Below are 26561 nucleotides of genomic sequence, written 5' to 3'. Positions count from 1 at the left end.
TTCAGTAACGTGTTTACGAAATGACCAAATATCAAGTCAATAGCTAAAACTGTGTCTTTTTGGGCATAATAAAATAAGGATATCTTTGAGTTCTATCGTTCTATATATGTAAATATGATTCTTTTTTTAATAAAGCAGTTGAATTTCAAATTTAAAATGTCAATTTCCTAGGTTCAATTAAAAAAATTTCAGTCAACTTCTCATTCAATATTTGGGCAAATTTAATATGGTGGGCATCAATAAAATTATCGCGACTTTTGCCCTGTCCTCCATAACGAGGGTTGACCGCGCCTGTCCCTTGCCCCGTGACCTACTTGCAACGATGGGTGTTACCACACGCGAAATTGACATTTTTATACTTATACACAATTGTCATAATACATAACATATGACGATCACATACGGACAATTTCATCTTCCAATATCAAAGAAAAGTAATAAGTTTTACCACCGTTTTATAGTTTTCCCTAAAAGTTTTGAATTACTGGAAGGGTTTATGGTACAGTATCCTTCATTACTTGAGTTCATTGCTGTTTTACTTTTTAAGTTACAAAGAAATCTCAATTCGATTATATTTTTTACGCTATATCTTCGTGAATTCTAAATTAATTTTGGTAATTATTTTTTAAATTGGTAGGGTATACTTCCGTGTTGGTTCCATTGGTTGATAATGAAACGATTGAAGTCACAATTTTTTTGTGAAAGTAAATATGGATTATTAAATATTTATATCGAAATATAATATTGAAATCTAATGTTGTTTTCAAGTAAATAAAAATTGATTTCTATTAACTGTACTTATGTAACCATAAGGACCTTATGTTTGTAAATAAAAAAAATGTTTTATCAATTAATATGAGATAAATTATGGTACGGTGTATTACGAGGACTTTTTATTTATTTAGTTAAAAGCATATTACTACAGAACAAAAAATAACTTTTTTTTTTAATTCCTAATATATTTTATATTGTGTAATGTTTTCTTTACTCAATTTGTCGAAGTATTTTTCTTGCAATGTTATATGACATAAGCGTATGCGTTGTAATGGTGTTATTTTACCCGGAAAACGGCAATAAGCTCCCAATCTGTCATGTTGAGACCACCGTAAAAGCGGGTGTTCAGTCTCGGTAAAGGGTTGATGTTTGGAAAGCCAATTACCTAACGCTCTATGGGATAAATCGACTTACTACACAGCAGTATTCCCCTTTATATTGACTTTAACGATTTAGTTGCAATCGCAAAGATTTTAATTCAATGAATGGAAAATTCAATATTTACTGTTTCACGTACTTTTAGTTCGATAGCCATGATCGATTGCTAGATAATCGATTGTCCGGGACGACCTATTTGGCTGCCTATGAATGATTTATTTCTGTCATGTTCTCGTCGCGTTGATATCGCTTTTCTGACGTTTGCGAGTACCCGTATTGACTATATAGACAGAGCAACATAGGCAGGCGCGGGAGGGCCTCCTTTCAAACAACGTCGATCTCGCGTCGCCTTTTTTATTTTCCCGTGAATTAATTTGCCTACTAAGTGCTTGCGGGGGGAAATTGTGCCAGAATTTTCAGCCTGTCAATTGCTGACGCTTTCAATGGAAGTGTTTGTATTTCAAAGTGCTCTGATAATTTGTATCGGCACCGAGTTTAGGAAACTGTGTCATACGTACCTATTCTTCGTGCTCTAAGCGGAGCGGAGGAGTCAAGTATAAAGAATTTATTTTATAATTTTTAATGTTTTGTATGTATTGTGTTCCTTAAACTTAACACGTGTTTGTTATACACGTTCAATGACAACTCATATATAAGCAAATATTTCAAATATAAAGGCAGCAAGTAGCAGAAATTATAAAAGGTAAAAAGCATTTTGAAGTAATATATTGAGATACGAAACATGATACTGTAGACTCGTGTAACTTGTATAAAATGCCTTCGGAATACAAAGGATTTCTTTGACTAATTTCATTTTTGGCATAAATCACGATCGTCGTACAATGATTGCCTATTGATCCCCATGGGTACCGTCTATCATATATCGTATCGCTCAACGTTATCAGGGGATTACTCTTGCATCTTGGATATCAAATAATAATAATAAGTGACACACTAAATAACGTCTAGGGTAACAATACCGAATAATACAAGACAATAAAGTATATAGGTCGCATACGGTAGTAACGTTGGAGGACAACCCATTCATAATACATACATTCAAGGGATTTAGATGAAACTTGAAAATAGATAGAAAAACTATATTTGTTGTTTAGTTTATTTATTTATTCTTTTTTGTACAATAAAATTTGTACAAATTACGAGTTCAATACCATCCTAGCTGATAGATAAAGATAGCCATTAGCATAAATAAACAAAGTCATAACTCGTACTATTCTTATACCAATAAATAAAAATGGAAAGCAATTATCTTTTTAATCGCTTTCACAAAGAAGGATAATACCCAATAAAATTGCATTTACGTTGTGATAGGTATGTATCAGTTTTTAATCAAAAGTGTTTACACCCTTATTGATCCCATGATAATTTTTATCAAGATTGAAGTCACTATTTTGTGGAATAAAAGTTTAAATTTATTCCAATAACGATTTCTTATGGAGCAGTATGAGATAAATTAAATTTAATATTTATATGCACTAATTACATTCTGAACAACATTCACATTATCTTTTCAGAATGGAGCGGTGGAGGCAACGGCGAGTACCGGGTACGGAGACAATTGTCGGTGTCGTCCGACTCGAAACTGCTGGACGAGGGTGCTCGGGAGGACGCCAGGGTGGTGATGAGGCCCAAGCGACCACCCAGGCCTAAATCAGAGGCCTTCCTAGGACCGCATGACCACAGCAATCGCCGCACTAAGCGGTTTAGTGCCTTTGGGGTAATTTGATTTCCTTGCATTTATTTTGAGGTACCAGTTTATCAGCGAGAAACTTTACCGATATCTCTGTTTCACTCGTGGGATCATCATCATCGTCATATCAGCCGTTTACTATACCACTGGTGAACATAGGCCTCTCCGAAAAGAGTTTTATCAGTAGTTGTCAAGCTTGTCAGTCGGATTAGCAACTACAATTAAGCTTTGGTGATGTTTTAAAAGGGCGCTACATCAAGGATGCCCATCCCTTGATCATTGAGTTCCCTTAGTCACCTCTTTCGACAAGAAACAAAAAAGAAAAAAGTGGCTTATTCTATGCCGTGACAACTCGTGGGATATGATAGTTAAAATTACAGGGTGCGGAGGTATAAAACACTTTAGTCCTCAGAAAAGACAACGCATGAAGAGTACCATGGTTGTCTTAATGTCACTGCTGTTCATGTTAATAAGTAATGATTATCATTTTCCATTAGGAGAGCCGGTCAGTTTGTTTGTCATTCTAAATTGCATAAAAGAGGTTTTCGGTTCTTTGCCTGTACCATAAGGAATCTCGTACGACAGTAGAATACATACTTACCTTTTATTAAGACTTAATATTATCGCAAAACTGACGAGTTGACATCTATATTACGTGTCAATATTCAAACAGGAATTTACATATTTTAAAAATGAATGTTTTATTATTTTAAAATGGTTTTACAGTATACTCAAACGTTATTCATGTGCTGTTAATTAATAATACTCCGAAATTCTCTCGATATATCGATCTTTTAGGAGCCTAACAAAGGATTCACAAATTAAAAGCTGCAGTTTATCGAAAGCAATTATAAAAATAAAATACAATTTGGAAAAATAAAACACAATTTGGGAATCAAACATCATCATAGAATAAACAAACTATTTTTATATAATATGATTTTTGAGCTAATATCAGATATCATGAGACGATGATGATGATTTTTTATTAATCCCCTGACTAAAACAGTTGTTATTCATCTCTTAATAGCATTTCGGACCTCTTCCCGCGGGTTTTTCTCGAATATTTTCAACCATCCGTTCAAGCTACATAAATCAAAGTAAACGTTTTTGGGTCTCATTATTCATAAGTTTGCGACTTTACCCCGTCTCATATATGTTAACATATCGCTATATAAACACAAGTAATATAAAAATGTATCTTTGGTATAGTTGAGATGAATAACATCGTTAGTCCCGTTCCAATTCACGCATCAATTTATGTGACTATTATCTGTGGTAGCAGGCGATTACAATTTTCAATAAAATTTACTATTCGAATGTTGAATTTTGGAACGATTCGTAATTTCCTATCGTATCTGTAAATAATAAATATTGGTATTTCATCATAGGTATTGGTGTTACTTTCAAATGTCGGTACGATACGGAGTTATCAAGTATTTTATTTTATTTTTAAGTATTTTACTTCCCAAAAAAAGGTATTTTGGCCGTAAACACATAGCTAATGAACGCCCAGATGTTTCCGTGATATCTATTTTAATTTGACAATATTTGATTTTAACATGGAATCGTATTTCTTGTTCACAATTTTAGCTTCGCAACAAAATCGTTTATACAAAATTAAAATAAGACGAACGCGAGAACATGTTGATTACAAAAACAATTGCCGTAACTGCGTAACATAATCAAACGAAATAAAATTTCTTCTAAAAATTACTTCATGATGAAATATAGTTAACGTCTTATATTAAGTATTATATCTAATCTGAGTAACTTACCATTATAAAGATAACCATAATATTAAAGATTTATTCTATTGACATAACTTAGGATATTGACGGCAAAGTCCTGTGCGGAATAAATGTTTTAAGTGAAAAATTTCTGTAGAGAAGTTGCGACCAAAGTTACAACAAATAATAATGATAAACGGCAAGTGTGGCTAGCGCTCGACGGGGCGGAACGCGGCACTACCATTGGAATACAAATAGGGCGAATGAAGACTTCGGCCGACACTGATAAATCGTGTGAAAGATTACCGTAGCGATTCGTACTAGAAAATTATGCTCGCCACTGTAATCCCAAAACGGTTATTCAGGGGCATTTTGTTTCGTGTTGTAACATTCAAACTATGTCGAAACATTCTACGTTCTTACATTTCGCCGAACATGTTTTAATACTATTGTTTAATGTCAATATTTTTTTATTGTGTGAAAAAGCTTCTAAAAATTGTTTAACAAATGAATGTTTTGAAAGAGGAATCATATGAATAAAAATTCGATATCGCCTGTAAGTTCAATAACCTGAAGTGTCTAGAGACCGTCCACATATCTTGAAAAGTAATAACCGATTGGAAGTAGGTAGATATTTAGCCTTAGGTGGGGTAAGGACTGATGAAAGTCTGAGTCCAATTCAACTCAATACACAAAACGTATATTCTCTACATTATGACTTAAATTTAGGGAATGATCAATATAAGATATAATTAGACAATGTTATTTCTTAACATTATTACCAAGGTTGGTAGTGACTCCATTAATCTCAACGATGAAAGTTTGAGAACACTTCCTGTACATCATTCGCAAATTAAAAAAACAAGTATATAAAAGCCATCATACAAAGTCCCCTACCACAGTGCCAGCTACTTGCACGACTTTGATAAATTATCGCTATAAAGATTGGTTTCTGTGTCCCCATCCGCCATGTCAAGTGTACACCGACAATAAATTTAGTTGCATTAATGGACACAGTTTGTAATTAAATAAACCATAATTAATTATTCCATGTTTAGTGGTAAATGGTAGAGGGTTGTATCGCAGTATAATGCAACAAAGTTTACTAGTCCTGGGCAATTATATCAGCACATTATGATATTATGACATCTCCGAAATTTCAAAAATTATAATCGACTATACAAAATATGGTAATGTTCTGATGTTTAACAGACTATATAATCTACGTTGTTGCTTACGTATTTTAGAAGAAAAAAATACCCTATTTCTTGTTCTAAAACCTCCAAAAGGATCTTTACTATGTTAATAATAAAATTTTTCTTTAAACAGCTAAATATGTTAATAATAAAACTGTTATAACAATTTCGTTCATTATAAACAACAAATAAAAATCTTTAAGCATAAACATATCAATTGCAAGTACACATGCGCCCACAAATCTTTGAGCCGCATTAACGGAGTCAAATATTTAGACAGGTAGCGAGCGAACGAGCGAAGAAAGCAAAACGTTGTAGCTACGAAGCGGATGATAGCTCACAATACAGACTAATCGTTATAAACAGCCGCATTCACTGTGCCATACAAATGGCGATTCGAGAGCGAAATTTGCAGAATAAATCACTTTGTATTTAACGTTTTACGATTATTTGTTCGTACAAAGGTACGATTAGCGGCCAAAGGGAAATATTCTAAAAGAAATATTTTGTAAAGTTTTCACAAATTCTACATTTCAACCGATTAACACAGTAAACGAATATTTGTCTAATATAATGCTGGTTAAGTAATTTGTTATGGTTTTATTTACAATTTTTCTGTTTGTGCATTAGTGTATTTTGTTGTACTCTGTTCCCTTGGTCGCTGGGTAAAAATATTTTACAATACGAATAAAAAAGTGTGTTTTATCTGAAGAAGGAGTGCTTAGAACTCTTAAGTCTCTCTGCCTACCCCACAAAGGAAAGATAAAATATAGTCTGTATCTGTTGATAATATATACTTAAAACGTTAACATTTATTACACAAGTAGAGAAGTAAGTACCTAACTCTGCAGTCTCGAGGGAAAGCATCGCTGTCCGGAAACTTTCTTCAGAAAGAATAATAGGACGAGTACCAAATTAAGTTAACCAGTCCTGGCGTACCCTCTTGGCGTAATAAAAAATGACAAGGCAAGATACTCAAATAAGGTTTTATGGATTTTTTCTAAAAATACATCACGTAATACGATTATTGCAACGTGAACATAAAACAAATTATTGTTATTTATATTTGCATGATTATTTGAAAAAATGTATGATAAATATAATAAATAATAAAGGAGAAAAGTTTGTTTGAACACGCTTATCTCTGAAACTACCATTTGGATAATTATTTTTGCATTTCATAGTTCATTTTATAAGGATGATTGTAGGCCTACAATACTTCCACTATACAACCATATACATCCATAGGTTACGGTAACCCTGTTTGCCAACCCTGTTTGCCACCAAAGTAGTATAAAAAAAACCACGAGCGAAGCTACAGGGTACAACTAGCTATTATACCCAAAAAAGTAAGAGTTGAAATATAGTAAAAAAGTTTAATCTATCGCAACTACACGTGAATCCATGTGTTATTTTTATATCATATTTCGCGTCCCTTATTACATAGATGTATTTTTACTATTTTATACATAATAACATTCATAAATACTTCATATTTTACACCACCAATGTTTTTGGTGTACCATTAAAGCCGTTGTCAAAACAACTAAAAGTCAAAGCAATAACATGTAGTGCTGCCAACATAACGAACCTAACCGTAATTTATTTACGAGAGAAAAACAAACATAGGTATTTCGTACATGTGGCTTCCATGAATAATCCCGATTTGTTGAGCCATTTCACGAGCTATCAACATTTTCAGCATCGAGTGTACCGTCGTAAATTGTAGGATTAGTGTGTAGCTGCACTACTATGATAAATTAATATTTTTTTCTCTTTGTCCACAGGGAGATTCTCCGTTCGGGAAATCCGAAGCTTACATAAAACTCGAACAGCTCGGTGAGGGTTCCTATGCCACAGTGTATAAAGGTTATAGCAAGTAAGTAGTTGTACAATTAATAATGTAATGTAACAAAAGTTACATTATATTTAAATATAATAACTACCAATTTAACTTACGTGTATTTTAGTCGTGAAAACTCGACTAGTTTCGGGATTATCGTGGCCCTTAGCCATGAGCGACTGTGACCCGAGCGCGAGCTTACTTGTTAAAGCTTAACATACACCGGTAGTTATTGCATTAAAATATAATGCAAATTTTGCAAATTTTAACAATAAAAATATTGCATTGAATATAAAATCCCTAAATAATGATAAAAATATGTGTAATATATTAGGCATTTATCTATCTTCATGCCAAGTTTCTTGCGGGATAGATAGTAAGAATTCAGATCCAATGGCCACTACTATTTTCTTTCTTCATGCAACTTCATTACTGGTCTACTGCATAGGTTTTTAATGCATACCTAATGTTTATTACTGTAACCAATTTTTATGTTTATCATGCCAATAAGAGATTTTTTTGTAAAAAAGTATTCTTTAATAAGTTGACCCAATTATTAAATTGTCCTCATCACCATAAATAAACAAATCGCAATAAATATCTATGTTCAAAGACAAACATATATGGTATATGTATATATGTATGGTATATGGTAAATGTGATAAATAAAATCATTTTAATCGAAACGAACTCATTCAATAAAAAATACCCTAAGAGTTCAATGCGTCAAAAAGGTCATTGGACTATAAATCAAATCCAATACGTAAAGAATTTTCTATTTCGAATTCTCGAAATATACTACGATTTCGTAATAAATTATATATTTTATTAAATTTGACGCTTTATAAAAATGTTTCATATGAAGTAAAATATGGATTTGATGCTTTATCGATTTTTAATGTTTTATTTTGTTTCATAAAATAAAATAAGTGTCACAGAATCCCGTCATTTATTGGGTCTTCAAACTATAAAATCTATATATTATAAGGAAACCAAATAAGTAATGAACATAATGGAGCACGACCTAAATAACGTTCCGTTACCTGAATTGGTCCAAACGACATTGAACTCGACGCCTCTCGAGATAAAATTGAATATTTTTATAAAGAATAATGCGTAGAAAAATAAAATTTAAAGTTTAATTAGTTTGAAAAGCAGACGTGTTGTATTAGTATGAGAGTTTTTATTTTACCATTTGTTGGCATTTTTCAATTCGCATATATTTCTTTCTAAATATTCAATTTCCTTGGTAGAATACTGTTGAAAATAATAAGCTCAGTTGGATGAATAATAAAAATGTATGTATTATGTGAAGCTTAGAAGAGAACAGCAAACTGTCATAAATTATTATATTGTTATATTTTTGTATTTAATATTTTGATTATAGAACATTAATAAAAACGACTATAGAGTTTTTACAACATATCCTCCCGTAATCAAAATATATATATAACAAAAATATTACTTAACAAAAATACTGGTACAAAAATAACAAGATAAAAGGTTACCCAATGCCCATATTCGTCATACATCGTAAATGCTTAACATGACCTAAAGGTTTTGTCAAAACATCCGCTGGTAGTGAATCAGTGGGCATATACCTTAATTCTATAATTTTGTCATTTACTTTTTCTCTAATAAAATGAAACTTTACGTCTATATGTTTAGTTCTATTGTGATGGACTGGATTCAACGCAAGTTTCTGGGCACTCTGACTATCAGAAAAAATGACAACATTTAGAGTTTTACCTGTTATTTCTGCCACAAAACGTTTTAAGAAACAACCTTCCTTAGCAGCTGCTGATAGCGCCATGTATTCGGATTCCGCAGAGGACAATGCGACTGTAGGCTGTTTTCTTGATTCCCAAGAAATAGGGCCTTTTGCGAGTTCGAAGTAAAATCCTGTATATGAGCGACGACTAACAGGACAGTTTGCGAAGTCAGCATCTGAGTAACCACGCAGTATAGAGGAGTCTTCAGTTTTTCTGTATGAAATACCAACATGCTTAGTTGCACTTAAATATCGAAGACATCGCTTAGCAGCATTCCAATGAGATTGATCATTATTGGAGTTAAATTGGCTTAAGTAACTCACTGCGTAAGCTATATCAGGCCTTGTATTTACTGCCAAATACATAAGACAGCCAATTAATGCCTGATAGGAACATTTAGACTCACCTGTACTAGGTTCCAGTTTCTTTTGAGCAAGGGGTGTTGAAACCGATTTACAGTTTTGCATTTCAAACCTTTTTAACAAACTTTCAATATACGTACTTTGACATATTTTAATAATATTCTCTCGGCAAGATATATTTATGCCTATGAAATAATTAATAATACCAAGATCTTTAAGTGAAAAATAATTTTCCAACTCACATTTGAAGTTGTCAAATGTTACTTCATTTTTATACATAATTAAAAGATCATCAACATATATGGCTATAACCAAGGAGTCTGTATTCGAAATATTTTTAGTAAACACGCAAGGTTCTGATGGTGTTTGAGTGAATCCAATAGTTGACAAAGTTTGTTTTAACTTTATATTCCAAGCTCTCGGAGCTTGTTTCAAACCATATAAGGCCTTTTTCAATAAGCATACCTTATTTTCATCTTCCTTTCTCTGGACAAACCCTTCTGGCTGATCCATATAGACTTCTTCTTCCAAATCACCATATAAAAAGGCAGTATCTACATCCATATGACGTATTTTGTATCCTTCCTGTACTGCTAGTGCTAACAGCGTTCGCAACGATGAGGAGCGTACAACGGGAGAAAAAGTCGCATAATAGTCTACACCTTCTATTTGTGTAAAACCTTTAGCTACTAAACGAGCTTTATATTTGACTATATTTCCTTCAGCATCTCTTTTCAATTTGTAAACCCACTTAGATGGAATATAAGATTTAAAGCTTGGTTTTTCCACCAATACCCAAGTTTTCCTCTTTAATAAAGCATCATACTCATTATTCATCGCAGTGATCCAGTCATTTTTATCATCTCTTGTAATTGCGTCACGATAAGTCAAAGGATCACCGCACAGCAGATCATCGCTTAGAGTATTATAAGAAAAATAGTTTGGAGGTTTACGTATTCTTTCAGGGTACCTTCTTCCAGATCTATCATCATTAGAATTACTTGAAGAACCCGATGACGGAGATGAAGAATTAATTATATTACCTGAATATACAGTCTCCATTCCTTGATTGCGTACCTCTTCAGTACTGACTGAATTGTGATCTTGTTCCTCAATTGCTATATCACCACCTCCGCCAATTGAAGGAGAAGATAATGAAGCTTCTTCTGAGGATGAGGTCTTTGAAAATAAGTAACTTGTATCACAGTTTACGTCGTCTGCCTTTTCAATTGTTAGTCCTGTAAACTTATCTTCAAAAAAAGTTACATCTCTCGATTTTACTAACTTTCTAGGTGTTTTCGCACTTCGGAAGTAGTAACTTCTAGGATCATCTGAATATCCTATAAAAATATGTTCAGTTGCTTTCATATCTAGCTTAGTTCTTTGGCAAGAAGGAACATGAACTAAAGCTCTGCATCCGAAGACTTTAAGATGAGATAAGTTAGGTTTAGATCCGTACCATATCTCAAAAGGAGTTTTCTTATTAAGAGCACGATGTGGCGACCTATTTTTCAAATAAACACTAGTCGCTACAGCATCTTGCCAATAAGCTTTCGCAAGTGAACCATGAGACAACATGCAACGGGCTTTCTCCATAATGCTACGATTGCATCGTTCACTTACTCCATTTTGCTGAGGGCTATAGGGCATCGTAGTTTGGTGCTTGATACCATTTGAAGCCAAATAATCAGCAAATTCATTGTTGACGTACTCAGATCCATTATCAGATCGCACTATTTTTATTTTTGAGCCAGTTTCACGTTCAACAAGAGATTGAAAAATAGAAAACTTTGATTTGACTTCTGTCTTAGAAGATATAAAATAAATAAATATAAACCTGGTAAAATCGTCTATAAAAGTAATAAAGTATTTATTACCTTGAAAAGAGGTTGTTTGAAATGGTCCACATAAATCTGTGTGAATTAATTCTAGTACTGACGTAGCTTTCTTACTTTTCAACCGTTTAAAAGGTTTTCTTGCTTGCTTACCCTCCACGCAGGGTATGCATGGTTCCTTGTCAACCTCCTTGTACTCCACTCCAACTGCTAGACCTTTTCTAAGTAGATCCATACCTATGCGACAGAGATGTCCTAATCTCTTATGCCAAATTTTAAAGTTTGAGAGTTCAGAGTGCACATTATAGGCTGAAACATTTTGTGGCAAGTTAATCGAACAATCTAAATTGTACATTCCACCACTAAAAGAACCGTGTAAAATAGGGTTATTAGCAAAAGATACATCACAAGTTTTATAAAAGTTACAACCATTTTTATCAAAAACAACAGAAAAATCTTTTTCGACAACTTTCTTTACGGAAAGTAAATTACATTTTAAACTAGGAACATAAATAACATTACTTATTTTTGATAGTACAGAGTTGGTATTTATTGATACCTCACCAATACCCACAGCAGGCAATTTTTGTCCGTTTGCTACAGTTATGCTTCCACTATTTATAGAACGATAATTTTTTAGCCATTCACCGTGTGAAGTCATATGTCCCGATGCTCCAGAGTCGATTATCCATTTATCGGAGTTCTGGTTATTTAGGGATGACATAGCCACTTCTGACAAGCAATCTGTTGTATCTTCTATGTTTTGTTCCATTTTTGACATATTTGCCTTTTTTGCCTTTTTAATAGGGCAATCAGGGCTCTTATGTCCAGGTTTTCTACATTTAAAACAAATAATCGGTTTCTTCGTCTTCGCTTCTAATTGTGAAGTACGAAATGCTGCAACATAATCATTCTGAGCCACCTTTGACATTTCACTCAATAACTTCGTCTTAACCATTTCTAATGTTACTTCGAGATTTGAATGTTCTAGAGCCATTACTAGAGGATCATAACGAGATGTTAGTCCGCCTAATAAAATCGCAGCAAGAGAGCTATCTTCGATTTTTTTGCCAATGTCTGCCAAATTCTGGGCAGTTGTCATGACTGCATTAATGTACGACTCAATATCGGTAAAATCTGATAGGGAGTACCTGTACAGCTGTCGCTCCAGTGACAACTTCCGACCAAGACTTTGGTCTTCATATGCCTTTTGTAATGCATACCATGCCTCTTTCGCTGTCGTTGCGGTCCTCACATGTGTCATTGCCGCACCATCCACAGAAAGACAAATTTTTGACAATGCTTTCTGGTCATTACGTGCTTTTACATGGGAAGGTGTATCGTCAGACGATTCATAACCATCTATTGTATTCCACAACTCTTCGTGCACCAACAGCATTCTCATTTTGAATTTCCATGCTGTATAATCTTCACGTTTCACCAACATTTTTATACAATTCAAATTCATCCCAGCCATTATAAATGAGTAGAATCTTCTTTTAAATAAATTCCTTACCTCGTGCTGATAACGAATGTTGAAAATAATAAGCTCAGTTGGATGAATAATAAAAATGTATGTATTATGTGAAGCTTAGAAGAGAACAGCAAACTGTCATAAATTATTATATTGTTATATTTTTGTATTTAATATTTTGATTATAGAACATTAATAAAAACGACTATAGAGTTTTTACAACAAATACTCCCTTAATAGTATGCTAATGATTTCGTTTTCACCTTGTACAGATGCCATTAATGGAAAAGTGCAAATGTACATTAGCTTTTGAATAGGCACGTGCTCAATGCTCGTACGTAAGCATTTTGTCAATCTCATATACTTAGGTATTTTTCACATTACCATTAATAACAGCATCACTAACAAAAAGTTACTTTAGACACAGAGGCCAAGAGCATAAAGTTACTTTTATTATAAACTTATATTACAAGACATTTTTAAAAATTCCTGAAGAGGGTTAAAAAAATTCATTTGTAAAAAAATATAGACTTTTTTAAAAATGAAAAGTCTCATATTGAATTTGAAACATACGTAATAAGAACTTATTTATTGTTAAAATTCTATCATCTTTTGGTGTTATTTATTTATTTACTCTTATTGCACCACTTAAAGAATAATACAAAGATGAATATGTATTACACTTATGAAGTACAAGGTGTGAAGTACAAGGTATGAAGGTGGTCTTATCGCTAAAGTAATCTCTTCAGACAACCTTTGGGTAAAGGAGAAAAGAAATAAGACATATTCAATAAGTATACAGTTAAGTTCTATTTACAGCTGTTACATTGTCGTCAAAACATCATGCCAATTTGAATTATAACTATAGCTGGACTTATGTGCTTTCTATATTTATACACCATATTCAATTATTCTCAGAGTTTTATAAGCTTGTAATAATAAAAATTACTCTATAGCATATAAATAATAGTACTTTAATGCCACAGACCCTGGTCTCAAGTCATAAAAAGATAGATAAAATAAAATTTTACTTTTATGTCTATACTAAATGTATAATAAAAGAAAAAAATATTTATTTCCATCTCTTTATATCGTATTTTATATCGTCTTTTAAATATAACCTCTTATGGAAAATAAAAGTAATTTTGGATCAAATATACACATAATGAATAAACAATACAAAATTTACGACAATTGAATAAAATTTTTACCACTAGATTCATACGTAAAATACATAACAGCTGCTCATTTTTCATGATTAGGTAGCCATAGATGATTAAAACCACTATCTGACCAACACTTTATCGAAATATTTTTATATTGTAGTAGTGATGAATTTTTAAACTAAAAGTCTCGTTTATTACAACTTAAATATAAGAAAAGAGTTTAAAATATAGTGATTAATCTTAAAATTATTCCCAAATTTACTAATACAGCTTAGGTCCAATTACTAAATAGATGGATAGATACATAGATGTGTGAGGGAGTGCATATATCATAGATATTAAATAGGCATGCAATTTAGCTCTACGGTTTGATAATAGTTGATAAAGATGCTAATTAATGAATAATTATGTATTATCTAGTTAGATATAGTATCAGTTGTAATTCTAAGTCAACTATTTCAGACTTGATATTTAAGATACATAAATTTTTATATTTTTAATATTAAAAATAGGAAAAAGTATCACTAACAATATTATTATATCAATTTCAATGAAAATTGGCGGAAACGTATCTGTACCATAGAATTCTTCATGATATTATAAATTTTACGCGAATGAACTACTAATTAATTAAATATTATTGGACAAATATAAAAGATTAATCAGACTATACAAATTGAACACGCGAATATTCATCAGATTCGCTCTAAAAATATATTCAGAAAGACAGAGTGTTGAAACACGCATTTTGCTTCAATCATAATACAATTTGTATCGTATATCCCGCCAATGAAAGTATTACCAGTCAAAGTGCCTATTGAACTTGACAATTGACAAGTTATATAAAATGGATCGTATTAAGATTCGTCTATTCGGCTCTTTAATGCTCCAGGATAAATAACAATACTGTAAAGTGTTACTACAGTTGTATGATCTAGATTTTAGTTCGCTACAATTCCCATAACGTGTCGACCCCATTGTCGCTCAACTCCATTTATAGTTTCCTTGACGTCACTCGATATGTAAAGCATGCTCTTATCCCACTTTGTATCGACAGAACCTAGTTTACGGCTTCTCGCCTCTCTAAAATATTAAAGTTTCATGAAGATATTGCCGTTACTGAATATTTTGTGGTATCTAGAGATAAAAATAACTTGATTTCTCTTTACTGTATTATTGAATTTAGCATTCGTTTTTGTTTTTTATTAAGAACTTTTGGTACCTCGAAATTAATCATCACAAAGTAAAACATACAAATAACCTATAATATACAAACAAATATATGTATATACTAGATGCGAGTAATTTTTCTGTATTCTTATTTTAGTCCTATAAAGAAATATGTGAAGATAGTTTATTAAACACAATATCTAAAATGAGCTGACTATAACTGATAATTTTTACTTTCAATTTTTTTTTATACAACTTAGAATGGCAAACAAGCTGACGGTCCACCTGATGGGAAGTGGTAACCGTCGCCTATAGACATGAGCAGTACCATGGACATAACAGAGTATACTGTTTCGCCCATGATACCTCCCATGCGTTGCCATTCCTGAGGACTCAGATGTTATTCCTCTGTACCCAGTAAATTCACGCCATATCCGACCCTTCAAACCGAAACACAGTCATGCAAACACAGCTGCTTCACGGTAGAAACACGAATGGGACAGAGTTACCCAAGCAATCGACTTTTGTACAAAGTCTCTCTCTGGTAAATATTATAAACGAGTAACTATAACCAGCGATTTTGACTGAATTGAGTTATAGAGCATCCATTGTATTGATTCAGGACCACGGTCAATTTGAGTACAAAATTTCATTTAAATTTATGCAGCAGTTTCAGCGTGTTTAAGTAACAAAAATTTGCCTAACATATTGATGCCCATTATTAATTCCTCTGTTTCGGTAGGGAGACAAGGTAGTAAACGATTTGGGAATATATTGGAAAATTTGTTTAGGATACGACAGGGCTATTATATAATAAAAGCCATTTATAAAAATATATTAAAATATTCAAATTTACAAACTATGAGCACCCACTGCTTAGTTTAATATATACTTACAATCTTCTCCCGTGTGATACGTTAACGTTTGTAACCATACAATTACGTATTACGCAATTAAATTAATAACTTGATTATTATATAGTAGTTATAGAAATGGCCTATATTTAGCTATTCAAAGCGGCTTGAGCCATCTCGCAATAATCTAACGTTATCTTCGACAAATTAATTACATCGCACTAAGCTAAGCTTACAAATTAATGTTGAAGGAAAATTATGGCAATTTTAAAGCGAGATCGGGTCAAGAGGGCCAAGTCAAACGAAACTCGCCGAGTTCATGGCTTCTGAATATTGAATAAGTACTTAGCGTACTGCTTCGCCCGTAATGAGTGTGTTCAACTTGCCAAATTGTTCTATTCATGAGCAGTAAAAGTTATGCCACTATCGGGCTTGTCTACCGACTTTAATGTAGCTTTAATTTTAATTTATATTTAAATTAGTTGTTGTTTTAAATCATTATCTACTACTATAAATTGATAATTAATGTATATTTGTATTGGTTTGTTGTTATTGAGTGTTTTGTTTGTAGTGTAGTTTTATGTCTAAATAACATAGAATATGTTAGAGTGACGCTGAGCAAAGACACACTAAATTTAAAATATATTTTAAGTCAAAACGTTGCCGTTCTGATCGTATTCTCTACTGAAACATTGTGCTCAGCAATACGCAAGATTTTAGTTCTTATAAAAAAGCGACCATTAATACTGACTGGCAAAGTTAGTATGGAACCAAAATCGAAGTAAACTGTCCTATAGAGAACGAATTATTAAAATTAGTGAAAATATCGTCGTAATATACGAAAAAAAAAAAACAATCTAAAAACTTCCTTCTTCTAGAAATTGCTAAAAAGTATGAAGCGGGCTATTTACAACCTTCATAGTAACAAAGTCAATTAATTATATGGACGCGTATGAACTCGCGTTTAATTAGTTTACGAATACTTGGAAGTGAGTAATTAATATTTGGCGAGACCTAAAGGCAGGCTGAACGAAAAGTTGCCTGTATTGTCCTTTGTAGCGTTAGCTAACTGTCGTGAAACGGAATTTGCGAGTATAATGTTATCATATGTTGTGAAAGTTAATGAGGTTAGAGAAAATATTAACGCGCCGTTTGTTTAGGCAATATTGACTTTCACGGTATAGCAAAATTTTATAGACAATAGGTAAAAGCTCGTATATTATAAATGTTAATCATAGTATTAGGCTTGACCTACCAGTATAATGGCTCCTTTGTAATAAATAATATAAATAAACAGGAAATGTTTTTAATAAGTTACTTAACATAGTAATGTATATATAGACGTACGAGATGTGACATTGTCAGGATTTTTTTAAAATAATTTATTTCAGTGGCAAAAAAGAACAATGTTAGAAATAACAATAGAAACTTTGTATGTCTCCGTTATATGAATATGTATGACACATTTTTAATCATTATGTTAATACTGGTAATTGTTGTTTCTTTGTGATACTTTGAACACATCGAGTACAAGAACACTTGTATTTTTCCATAAATTTTATTATTGTTTTAATTTTTACCAATTTTGTCCTTTTAAATCAAACGTTTTTTCACATTTCTGTTACTTGAATTAATTACACAGACAGAGACAAACAAAAATGTAAAAGAATCTGACTTTTTGCTCGTATATTAGACTCAATAGAGCCTAATTGATCCCTGCTAAACGATTCGGAGTTCCATCCTTAAATTTAGGTTGAAAAAGTGTAATTATTTATAAAAACGGTTTTGCATATGGTATTTCCGAAAAGGTTTAGTGAGGTAGGCTTTGCTATTATTATAAGTTTTTCATCATTGTCAACCTATTCCAATCTACTGTAGGTATCTGTCAATGCCTTTCACCCAATGCGGTTCTTTGCTTTTTGCATCAATTGTCTTCCCGCTGTCTTGCGGAGATTGTCGATACATCTGAAGAGAGGTCAGCCCACAAGGCATTTTCCTATACGCGGTCTATACTCTAACAGCTTTCTCTCCATCTACCGTCCCTCACTCTACAGCTTGACTTTCCCACTACAACTTCAGTTTACAGGCTTTGAGCTACTACGTCGATCACTCTGATTCTCCGTCTGGTCGATTTAGTGACAGTTATTATTAAATAACTTTTTTAATATCAATATGTTATAAGATAATTGTGACATTCTATATCTAAATCTTTGATATTGACTCTAGGCACAGTCAAAGATAAAACAAATTCTCAGGCAAAGCGTTATGCACTCTGTTCTCTCTGCCTACCCCATAATGGAATAGGTGTGACGATTGATAGAGATTGCTGCACACAAAGTTGCAGACGAGTGCTCATCTGTAATATTATTTTATAAACGTGCACAATTCACTGTTATTAACATTCTTTACGGTAAAAATAACTGTTCACTTTTAATTAGTAACATGTAGACATTTAGAAATGTTCTTTAATCAATCGCTCTATTAATTTTGTTTTGAATGTTACTAATAACGAATTTATGAAAACGTTTTTGTAACAAATACTTAAACGTCTGGTTTATAACATAGGATAACCGACAATCCGGAAATTCCGTGATAAAATAACAGGATTAGCTCATGTTTCATATAAATTGAAACAGGTACGATGTTATTCAACGCTAAAAAATATATTTAAATCAGAATTTAAAATTTCATATTTTCAATAATAGTATAATTTGTTCACTGACGACATGATATTTATCTATATGCTGAGATATCTATGGTAGTGTACATATCTTTAGACAATGGTTGCCTTCATCACATGTTTTTCAAACATGTTATTCCGCAAAATAACACCTTAATGGTACAAATAACTTCATAATTATTTTGTTAATTATAACACACCGTAAACATAACCATTATCTTTATCGTTGTTTTTTTTTGTAACGATTGTACAATTGGTCAAGGCCAAATATCAGTGCCAATATAAATTTTATCCTACCACAAAAATATTAAAAGTATTTATTCCCTTACAATCATTAGTTTATTCAATCTTTTAAACATGTAAATTTATTTTTTATTAACATGCTCTTTTCTTTTACAGTTTAACACAGCAAGTAGTAGCATTGAAAGAGATCAGACTGCAAGAGGACGAGGGTGCGCCATTCACGGCGATCAGGGAGGCGTCGTTACTCAAAGAGTTGAAGCACGCCAATATAGTCACGCTGCACGACATTGTGCACACGCGAGAAACGCTCACATTCGTGTTTGAATTCGTGGTAAGTTACCAAGTTACAGTTATAGCTGCAAAAGGTTAACGGTGTGCCATTTACAGTGCACCCGCCAAGCAAAATTACTGTCGGAAAATCCTGCTTCTCGAGTAACTATTATTATCAAAAGGAGACTTTATACAAAATTCGTCTGCATGGTTACTTCCATCATCTGTGCTACTTGTGTTTTTCTCCGGTAAACAGATGTCTTTGAATTGTTGTTTTTCGGTTTGAAGATTAGAATATGGCAATGAAATTACGTAGTAAGATGGCTAATACGTTGTCATGTTGTGTAGCTGTTAATGAAGCTTATAAATTGAATAGTGTTAGTTAGGAATAGTGGTAAACTGGTAAACAAATATCAACGTTCCAATATTCGAATTGCGCGATAATTTTTCTTAAGCCTCCGCGGTCTTAAACCGTTTGCAACATCAAAAGTTACGCGTTGCCGACCAACAAATAAAAAAGTATATTTATTATATTAAAAATTATAACACAAGCATAATTTTTAATATCATCATCATATAAGCAGTTTACTGTCCACTACTGAACGTGAGCCTCCCCCAAGAGGGTGGTTTTGCCAGTAGTTGCCACGCTTGGCAGGCGGATTGGTAACCGCAGTTTTTTTGGAGTTAAATGGATGATAATGGAATGGTAACCCCGCTTGCGCTAACGGTATACGCTAGCGGGACACCAGTGAGGGATGATAGGTGACAATGAAAAGGCAGATCAGTTAGCTCATCCCCCCGGTAACCGCAGTTAGGCGTAAAGTTTTAAAAGGAACGCTGCTACCCATCCCACAACCATTAAATTATCTTAGTCGTCTCTTAAAACTCCCATGGGAAACGAAAGTGTGGCCCATTCGATGCCAGGACCACACGGTAATTATTTTTAAATTGAACTGATATGTTTTTTTATAAGAAAAGATTAAGATAACAGAATAACTAAGACTGATAGTTCCAAATGTATTTTGTCAAGATTAAATACGATTTTTTGTAAAACAAAATTTTAAATTAGCAATTTGACCTTTACCCTTTCTTGGGGAAAGTTTTCCATATAATATGTGTCAGCGGCACGTCTTGCGGTGAAATGTCCTGATTTATATACTAAATGTATATAAGATTAAAACAGTTTTCCCTGCCAAGGAGGATTCATTTCTCTTCCTTTCTGTTTCAAAATCTATCTCAAATTCTCGACCTTTTCTCGAAATATTTTTTTATACTCGTAATAACCCGATTGAGGTTTTTACGAAAAAAAAACGGAAATAACTTTTCCGTTTTTCTCAGAAAGTTGGAGAAAAGATTATTATTTTTATGCAAGCACTCTTCAATCTTGAATGGCGTTAGGAATAACTTTGGTTGAATCTTTTTCATTTTTTACTTTTGTTTTTCAAGTTTTTATATTACATTAAAGTGTCAAAGGGTAAAAAGGGTTGCATTCGCTTCTATAATTATGTACACAGTGTTTCAAAAAAGAATTTTGAAAGAATTCAAAATTAGTGGTCCAGATGTCAACAAAGGAACGCTACTATTATTTATACTGTGGTAATGCTAAAGCCCAGAATATTGAGTTTTGGAATAAAGATACCGCATTGAGTTTTAGAAGGGGCATCGTCTGTTAGGTCAGCTAATTAGTGATAGTGAAGGACGTGAAACTTGCTTTATTATTGTTTACTACTATCGTGAACACACTTCCGTGTTAAGTATAAACATGAGAAAGGCAATGCTTTTGTTGCTTATTCGTTATAACTTTCCGTGTGTATTTTTTTATACTTCTATAATTTTTTTTTTATCTAATTTAATCATTTAAATTAAAAACATACAAAAATCTCTACTTGATTTTTTTTATATTATGTAGTGTTATTTCGATAAAAATGCCTAAATTGTTTATTAAATGTCAAGTATAAAGAATCAGATCACATAATATTCTCACTAATGTGTTAAATGTAAAATGAGTTTGTTTGCTATCTTATAGCATTTTAACGGCTTAACCAATTACTATGAACTTTGATATACACGTACAATATGGGATGGATCTTCTCCGTCCTATCTATCCTATATCCTTAATAAGCTCTTTTTTATCCTGGCCAGTAAACATATCTCGAACCCGCGGTCGAAGTCGCAGTTAATACATGGGATATATTTTTAATCATATGCCTTCTATACCCACTTTTAAAATCAAGTTTGAAATCTCTAAAAACAAAATTGCCAGAGTATTATCGTAGTAATTTATGTTAGATATTGTTATAATGTAATAAAATCCCACATACATAGTGCTTTGAACAGCTGAGACTTTTTAATGAGTGGCGAGGCCGCATTCACCTAAGACAGTATCTTATTTATACGACTTGCGCTTTACGAGCTTCATCTTGAATATTGCGAATTTACGATGAGCAAGAAAATGGCTCTGTAATATTGTAAATGAAAATAAAATTTCTATGCAGCGTTTTCATAGAGTATGATGTTACTTGATTATATCCTTACAAGTCCTTATCATAAATGTGGAAGTAATTTATTTGTGCGTGTTTGTTACTTCTTAGTGTATTTATCTAATCATGAAATTTAGAACACATGCAGCAGAATTACATAGATTACTTTTATTTCAGTCAATTAATATGTTTAATAATAGATCCCTATAATATTGTAATTCTACTTGTTTAAACCGGTTATTTCGTCCGCATGACTGAGACAACACCTGTCTTTCTCCATCCCGAATGCTAAATGTGTACCAATTTGATTGAGCCGCTAAAACGCCAAAATGTAACAAATAAATAAGCTGAATTTAGTGTTTATTGTATTTGTCAATAAAAGGATAATGGAAAATTTCAAAATATGCGGCAAGTGACATTAGCCACTAGTCACGTTATTTGTAAGTGTAAGCCTATCTCAGTCCCGATTTGTTCTTTTCAACCAACTTTAAAAAGAAGGAGGTTCTCATTTCTCATTTGGTTATATTACTTTTAATGTTTGTTACCTCATAACTTCGTCAGTTGTAAATCGATTTGGAAAATTATGAAAGAATATACTTACAGATTGGTCCTATAGAATATGTATCAAAATCACTAGTTTCAATCAAAGTAACTAATTTTGCCACAATTAAAGTATTTTTTTAAACACAATTTATTCAATAACCTAATAAATACAAAAACATGTTTCATTATCGCGCGTGAAAGAATAAAACGGTCTAATTTACTATCTCGTTCTATGACATGCCCCATGCAAAACGAGTGCTTGTACGTAACGAAAACTTTCCGTTTTAATTCATTTGCTATTTGTTTAGAGGGGCTCATCTTTACTCAAACGTATTATTTACACAGAAAGCCGTCACTATTATGCTTACCTGTTGAATTTGATTAATTTGCTTTACACCAATTACATGTATGTTTTACCACAATGATTCATCAGCGCTAATGTTTGTACAGGACACAGACCTATCACAATACATGGAGAGGCATCCGGGCGGGCTGAACCATCACAACGTAAGGCTATTCATGTTCCAGTTACTGCGCGGTTTGTCCTATTGTCATCGAAGAAGAGTCTTACACAGGTATGGAACTATTAATTTCTTAATATAATTACAAGTACAGTATAGTAATAATAAGAATACAATACAACACTCCTTTTCACCCCTACGATATCGAGATGTTCATTGCAAAGAGCGCAATGTAAAGCACAATACACTAGTACAAGGCAAAACTCAAAATTAAACCTTTTACAGTCGGTCAATAAAGCCTAATGAAAATGTAAAAGAAAGAAAACAAATGAATTAGTCTTCTGATATCTAGTAGTAGCACAATTATAAAATCGATTAATTGATTGAATGTTTTGATCCTTTACTAATTTCATTTGGAGACTGATTCTTTTTATTATGTTCTATTGAAACATACATACTATACCAAGCCATATCGCTGGTTAATAATCTCACTTAAATTAAAAAAAAAAAAACACTACAGTCGGTACTAATATTAGCTAGCATCTTTGATAATCTATCGATAATGGCGCTTTTGGCTCATTGTCATAGGTTGTCTGGTCGAATTGTAAGAGATTGAGTATTTTTAAAACCAGTCAATTCGAAACATTCAACAAATCATTATAATTAAACCGCTGGCGGGTGTCTTGGTAGTATTTCTTTTTTAATTTACTTTATTGTGTTTCTTTTTTTAATTTGTTTCCTTAGTCGCCTCTTACAAAATGTGTTCCAATTTCAAAATTAATATTGACAATAACCTCTCATAGATTAGGGACAATGTGACTTTATTGAGGAAACAGAGCGAACATACCGTTCATAAATAAGTTATGAGGCCAGTGAGTGGTCCTCATTGCTTTACTCTCTGAGCTCGTTCAAGCATGGTCGCCCGCCTCGCCGTAACTAGTGGAACAACGCCGATAAATTAACCTATCTGTGTGGGGACTCGGTGAAATGAAAGCTCTGTATACATTTTTTTATGTCTCATAAAAGGAAAAATCCTCTATTACGGTACTCGTGTATTACAATGTGATATTTTCACCTCTTGCATTGTTAGCTGAATAGTAGATAAGAAACAAAATGGGTTTTGTTTCTAAAGAGCATTTACACTATTTGTTTATTTTCCACTATACCGTAACATTAAGAGTGTTCATATCGAAATCTGGCAACAATTGCTTTTTTCTGTTAAGTTTTCAAAACAATTAAGCCATTTTCTAAGTTATTCTTTAAAAAGTTCTTATAACAAACTAAAAACATTAGTTATTTTAAATTTAATCTATTATCAATTAATAACAAAAAAGTAAGTACTTTCTTCTCTTTTATCGAAATGGATATAAAAAATTATTGATGAATTTACGTACAACTGTTCTATTTTTTAATTAACAAATAACTCGTATATCGATGTGAACGCTCTTAACGACCTGCGCAGACAAGAGACAGTCCTCAGGCTACTTTTAGCGTAGCTTTTCCTTTTTTTTATTACTGCAGTACAGAGAGAACGATTCTATTAGTCTCACGTGCACATTAATGCAATGCAGTGCAAAAAGTATATAATAGCTGTCCCTCCTCTATGTATGCCTTGTTAATATAGTGTCTGAGGGAGAAATCAAAGAGCTCTCCTTTATTTAAGGCGTCTTGTCCATCTGTCTGGCCATTCGTGTTAAATGACCTATCCATTTCCACTTCCCCTGTGTAATGAAGGAAAAAGCTATTGAGTCGGGTTTTATTTTTAATCTATTCATTAATTATTCGATCGCGCCATCTAATGTATATTTAAATAAAAGTAAATTTAGTTCATATACCTTTTAATATGATATACCTACCAAATAAATCCAGAATTAGAGACTAAAAAAGAGCGCATTTAACTAAATTGTGCACTCATTTTTAATCAACAAGTGACATTTACATTCAAATGTGTCGAAAAGATCTTATAAACTGTTAAAACGTAATGTCTCCCTATACATGGAATTCCATTTGCGGGCTTCAAAACCATAGATAAAGGCGTACGTGCAAAACTCTTCAGAACAAAAAAGACATAAGAGGACTGCACCAGCGTCATTTTTCGTCGCCGCATTTTGTCTTTTATATCACACATACAACACAGTGCGTTGTAACAGTAGTTATACATATTTTATTACTCATATTTGTGTTATTGATTTAATTATTTCTTCAACAGGGACGTGAAACCACAAAATCTACTAATAAGCTCTCACGGGGAACTGAAACTGGCCGACTTTGGCCTAGCTCGGGCCAAGTCGGTGCCGAGTCACACGTATTCACACGAAGTCGTCACGCTTTGGTATAGGCCACCAGGTTAGCAAATTATGGCTTTTATCTTATAGTATAATATAAAAGTATAATATACAGGTGGGATTGATGTAGTTAATTAAAATACTTTCTTTGTTAATGTAAACATATGAAAATGGAATATGCTAAATTTCAGATGCGAAATATCTTTTAAAATTTCGTGATGTCTGCTATTTTGTTTTCGTATACAATCTTTCTCATTCATCATTTATAAATAGTTTAAGATTCCTATGATTGCTTATTCTATATATAGAATAGAAGTCTAAAAGTTTTCTTACCTCGCTCAATTGTATTGTACTCATGAAATAAATACTATAATATCATCATCATCATATCATCCTTTAACTGTCCACTGCTAAACATAAGCCCCTTCGGGAGTTTTGCCAGTAGTTGCCACGTTTAGCAGGCTGATTGGCACCCGCAGTTAGGCTTTAATGATGTTTTCAGAGGGATGCTGCTGCCCATCCCTCGGCTTCTCTTAGTCTCTTACCACACCCACGGGAAAGGAAGGAATGACCTATTCTATTCTGGGACCGTACGAGAATACTCTATAATATACGACTATTCGATTCAGTGGAAATAGAATTTTGTTGTCGAATTTTTTATTTTAACAATTTGAACGTAATACTTAGACTGATATTAATATAAAGCTGTGCCTAAGACTTCTCTGTATCGTGATAAAAATGTCCTCCTCTATGCCAAATACCAAGTGTATGCCAAATTTCATAGTGATAGAACGAGCTATTATGGCGCTAAAAGGTATGATCCTAGAACTCATTGCATTTATAATATTGTTAGTAAGAATTTATGAATGACAAATAACATTACTATCTCGTCAGTCCCGTAAAATACCTGGACTGAAGATGGATTAATGTGAGAGTAAAAGATAAATATGAACACTTTTAAAGATGTTTCGATGTTTATTATTTATACCGCTTAAACGGATCAACGGACTTTATTGGAGAGAGTATGAATAACTTTGTATGAACTAGTTGGCTTCGTTTAATGTTTTATAGTGCCATTCTTAAATTCATTATTTTATTTCATGAATAAAGAAAGTACTGTTATCATTACCATACCATATTATCCTTTAAGTGTCCATTGCTGATATAGGCCTCCCCCTATTGGAGGGTTTCGCCAGTAGTTGCCACGCTTGGCAGGCGGATTGGCAACCGCCCATTAAAAAACATCACCAAGACCTCATTACGGTTGCCAAACGGCCTGCCAAGCGTGGCAACCGCAATTAGGTCTGGGTGATATTTTAAAAGGAATGCTGCAG

General features: G+C 32.8%; 1 protein-coding gene across 3 annotated transcripts in view; it reads left to right on the top strand.

The window, feature by feature from the left end:
* Window positions 1-26561, top strand: part of LOC113521498 (cyclin-dependent kinase 14) — a 112694-nt gene that overhangs the window by 79653 nt on the left and 6480 nt on the right. For all 3 annotated transcript variants that reach the window (XM_026907036.3, XM_031912768.2, XM_026907037.3), the window contains exons 4-8: window positions 2688-2890; window positions 7577-7668; window positions 19345-19519; window positions 22932-23056; window positions 25152-25288. In XM_026907036.3, the coding sequence (XP_026762837.1) occupies window positions 2688-2890; window positions 7577-7668; window positions 19345-19519; window positions 22932-23056; window positions 25152-25288 (732 nt within the window). The remainder of the gene's footprint in view (window positions 1-2687; window positions 2891-7576; window positions 7669-19344; window positions 19520-22931; window positions 23057-25151; window positions 25289-26561) is intronic.

Source organism: Galleria mellonella, unplaced genomic scaffold (assembly GCF_026898425.1).
Source record: "Galleria mellonella isolate WM207_F2 unplaced genomic scaffold, CSIRO_AGI_GalMel_v1 utg99, whole genome shotgun sequence".
Classification (NCBI taxonomy): Eukaryota; Metazoa; Arthropoda; class Insecta; order Lepidoptera; family Pyralidae; genus Galleria; species Galleria mellonella.
Note: the sequence above shows the minus strand (reverse complement) of the source record. Positions and strands in the feature narration are given on the sequence as shown.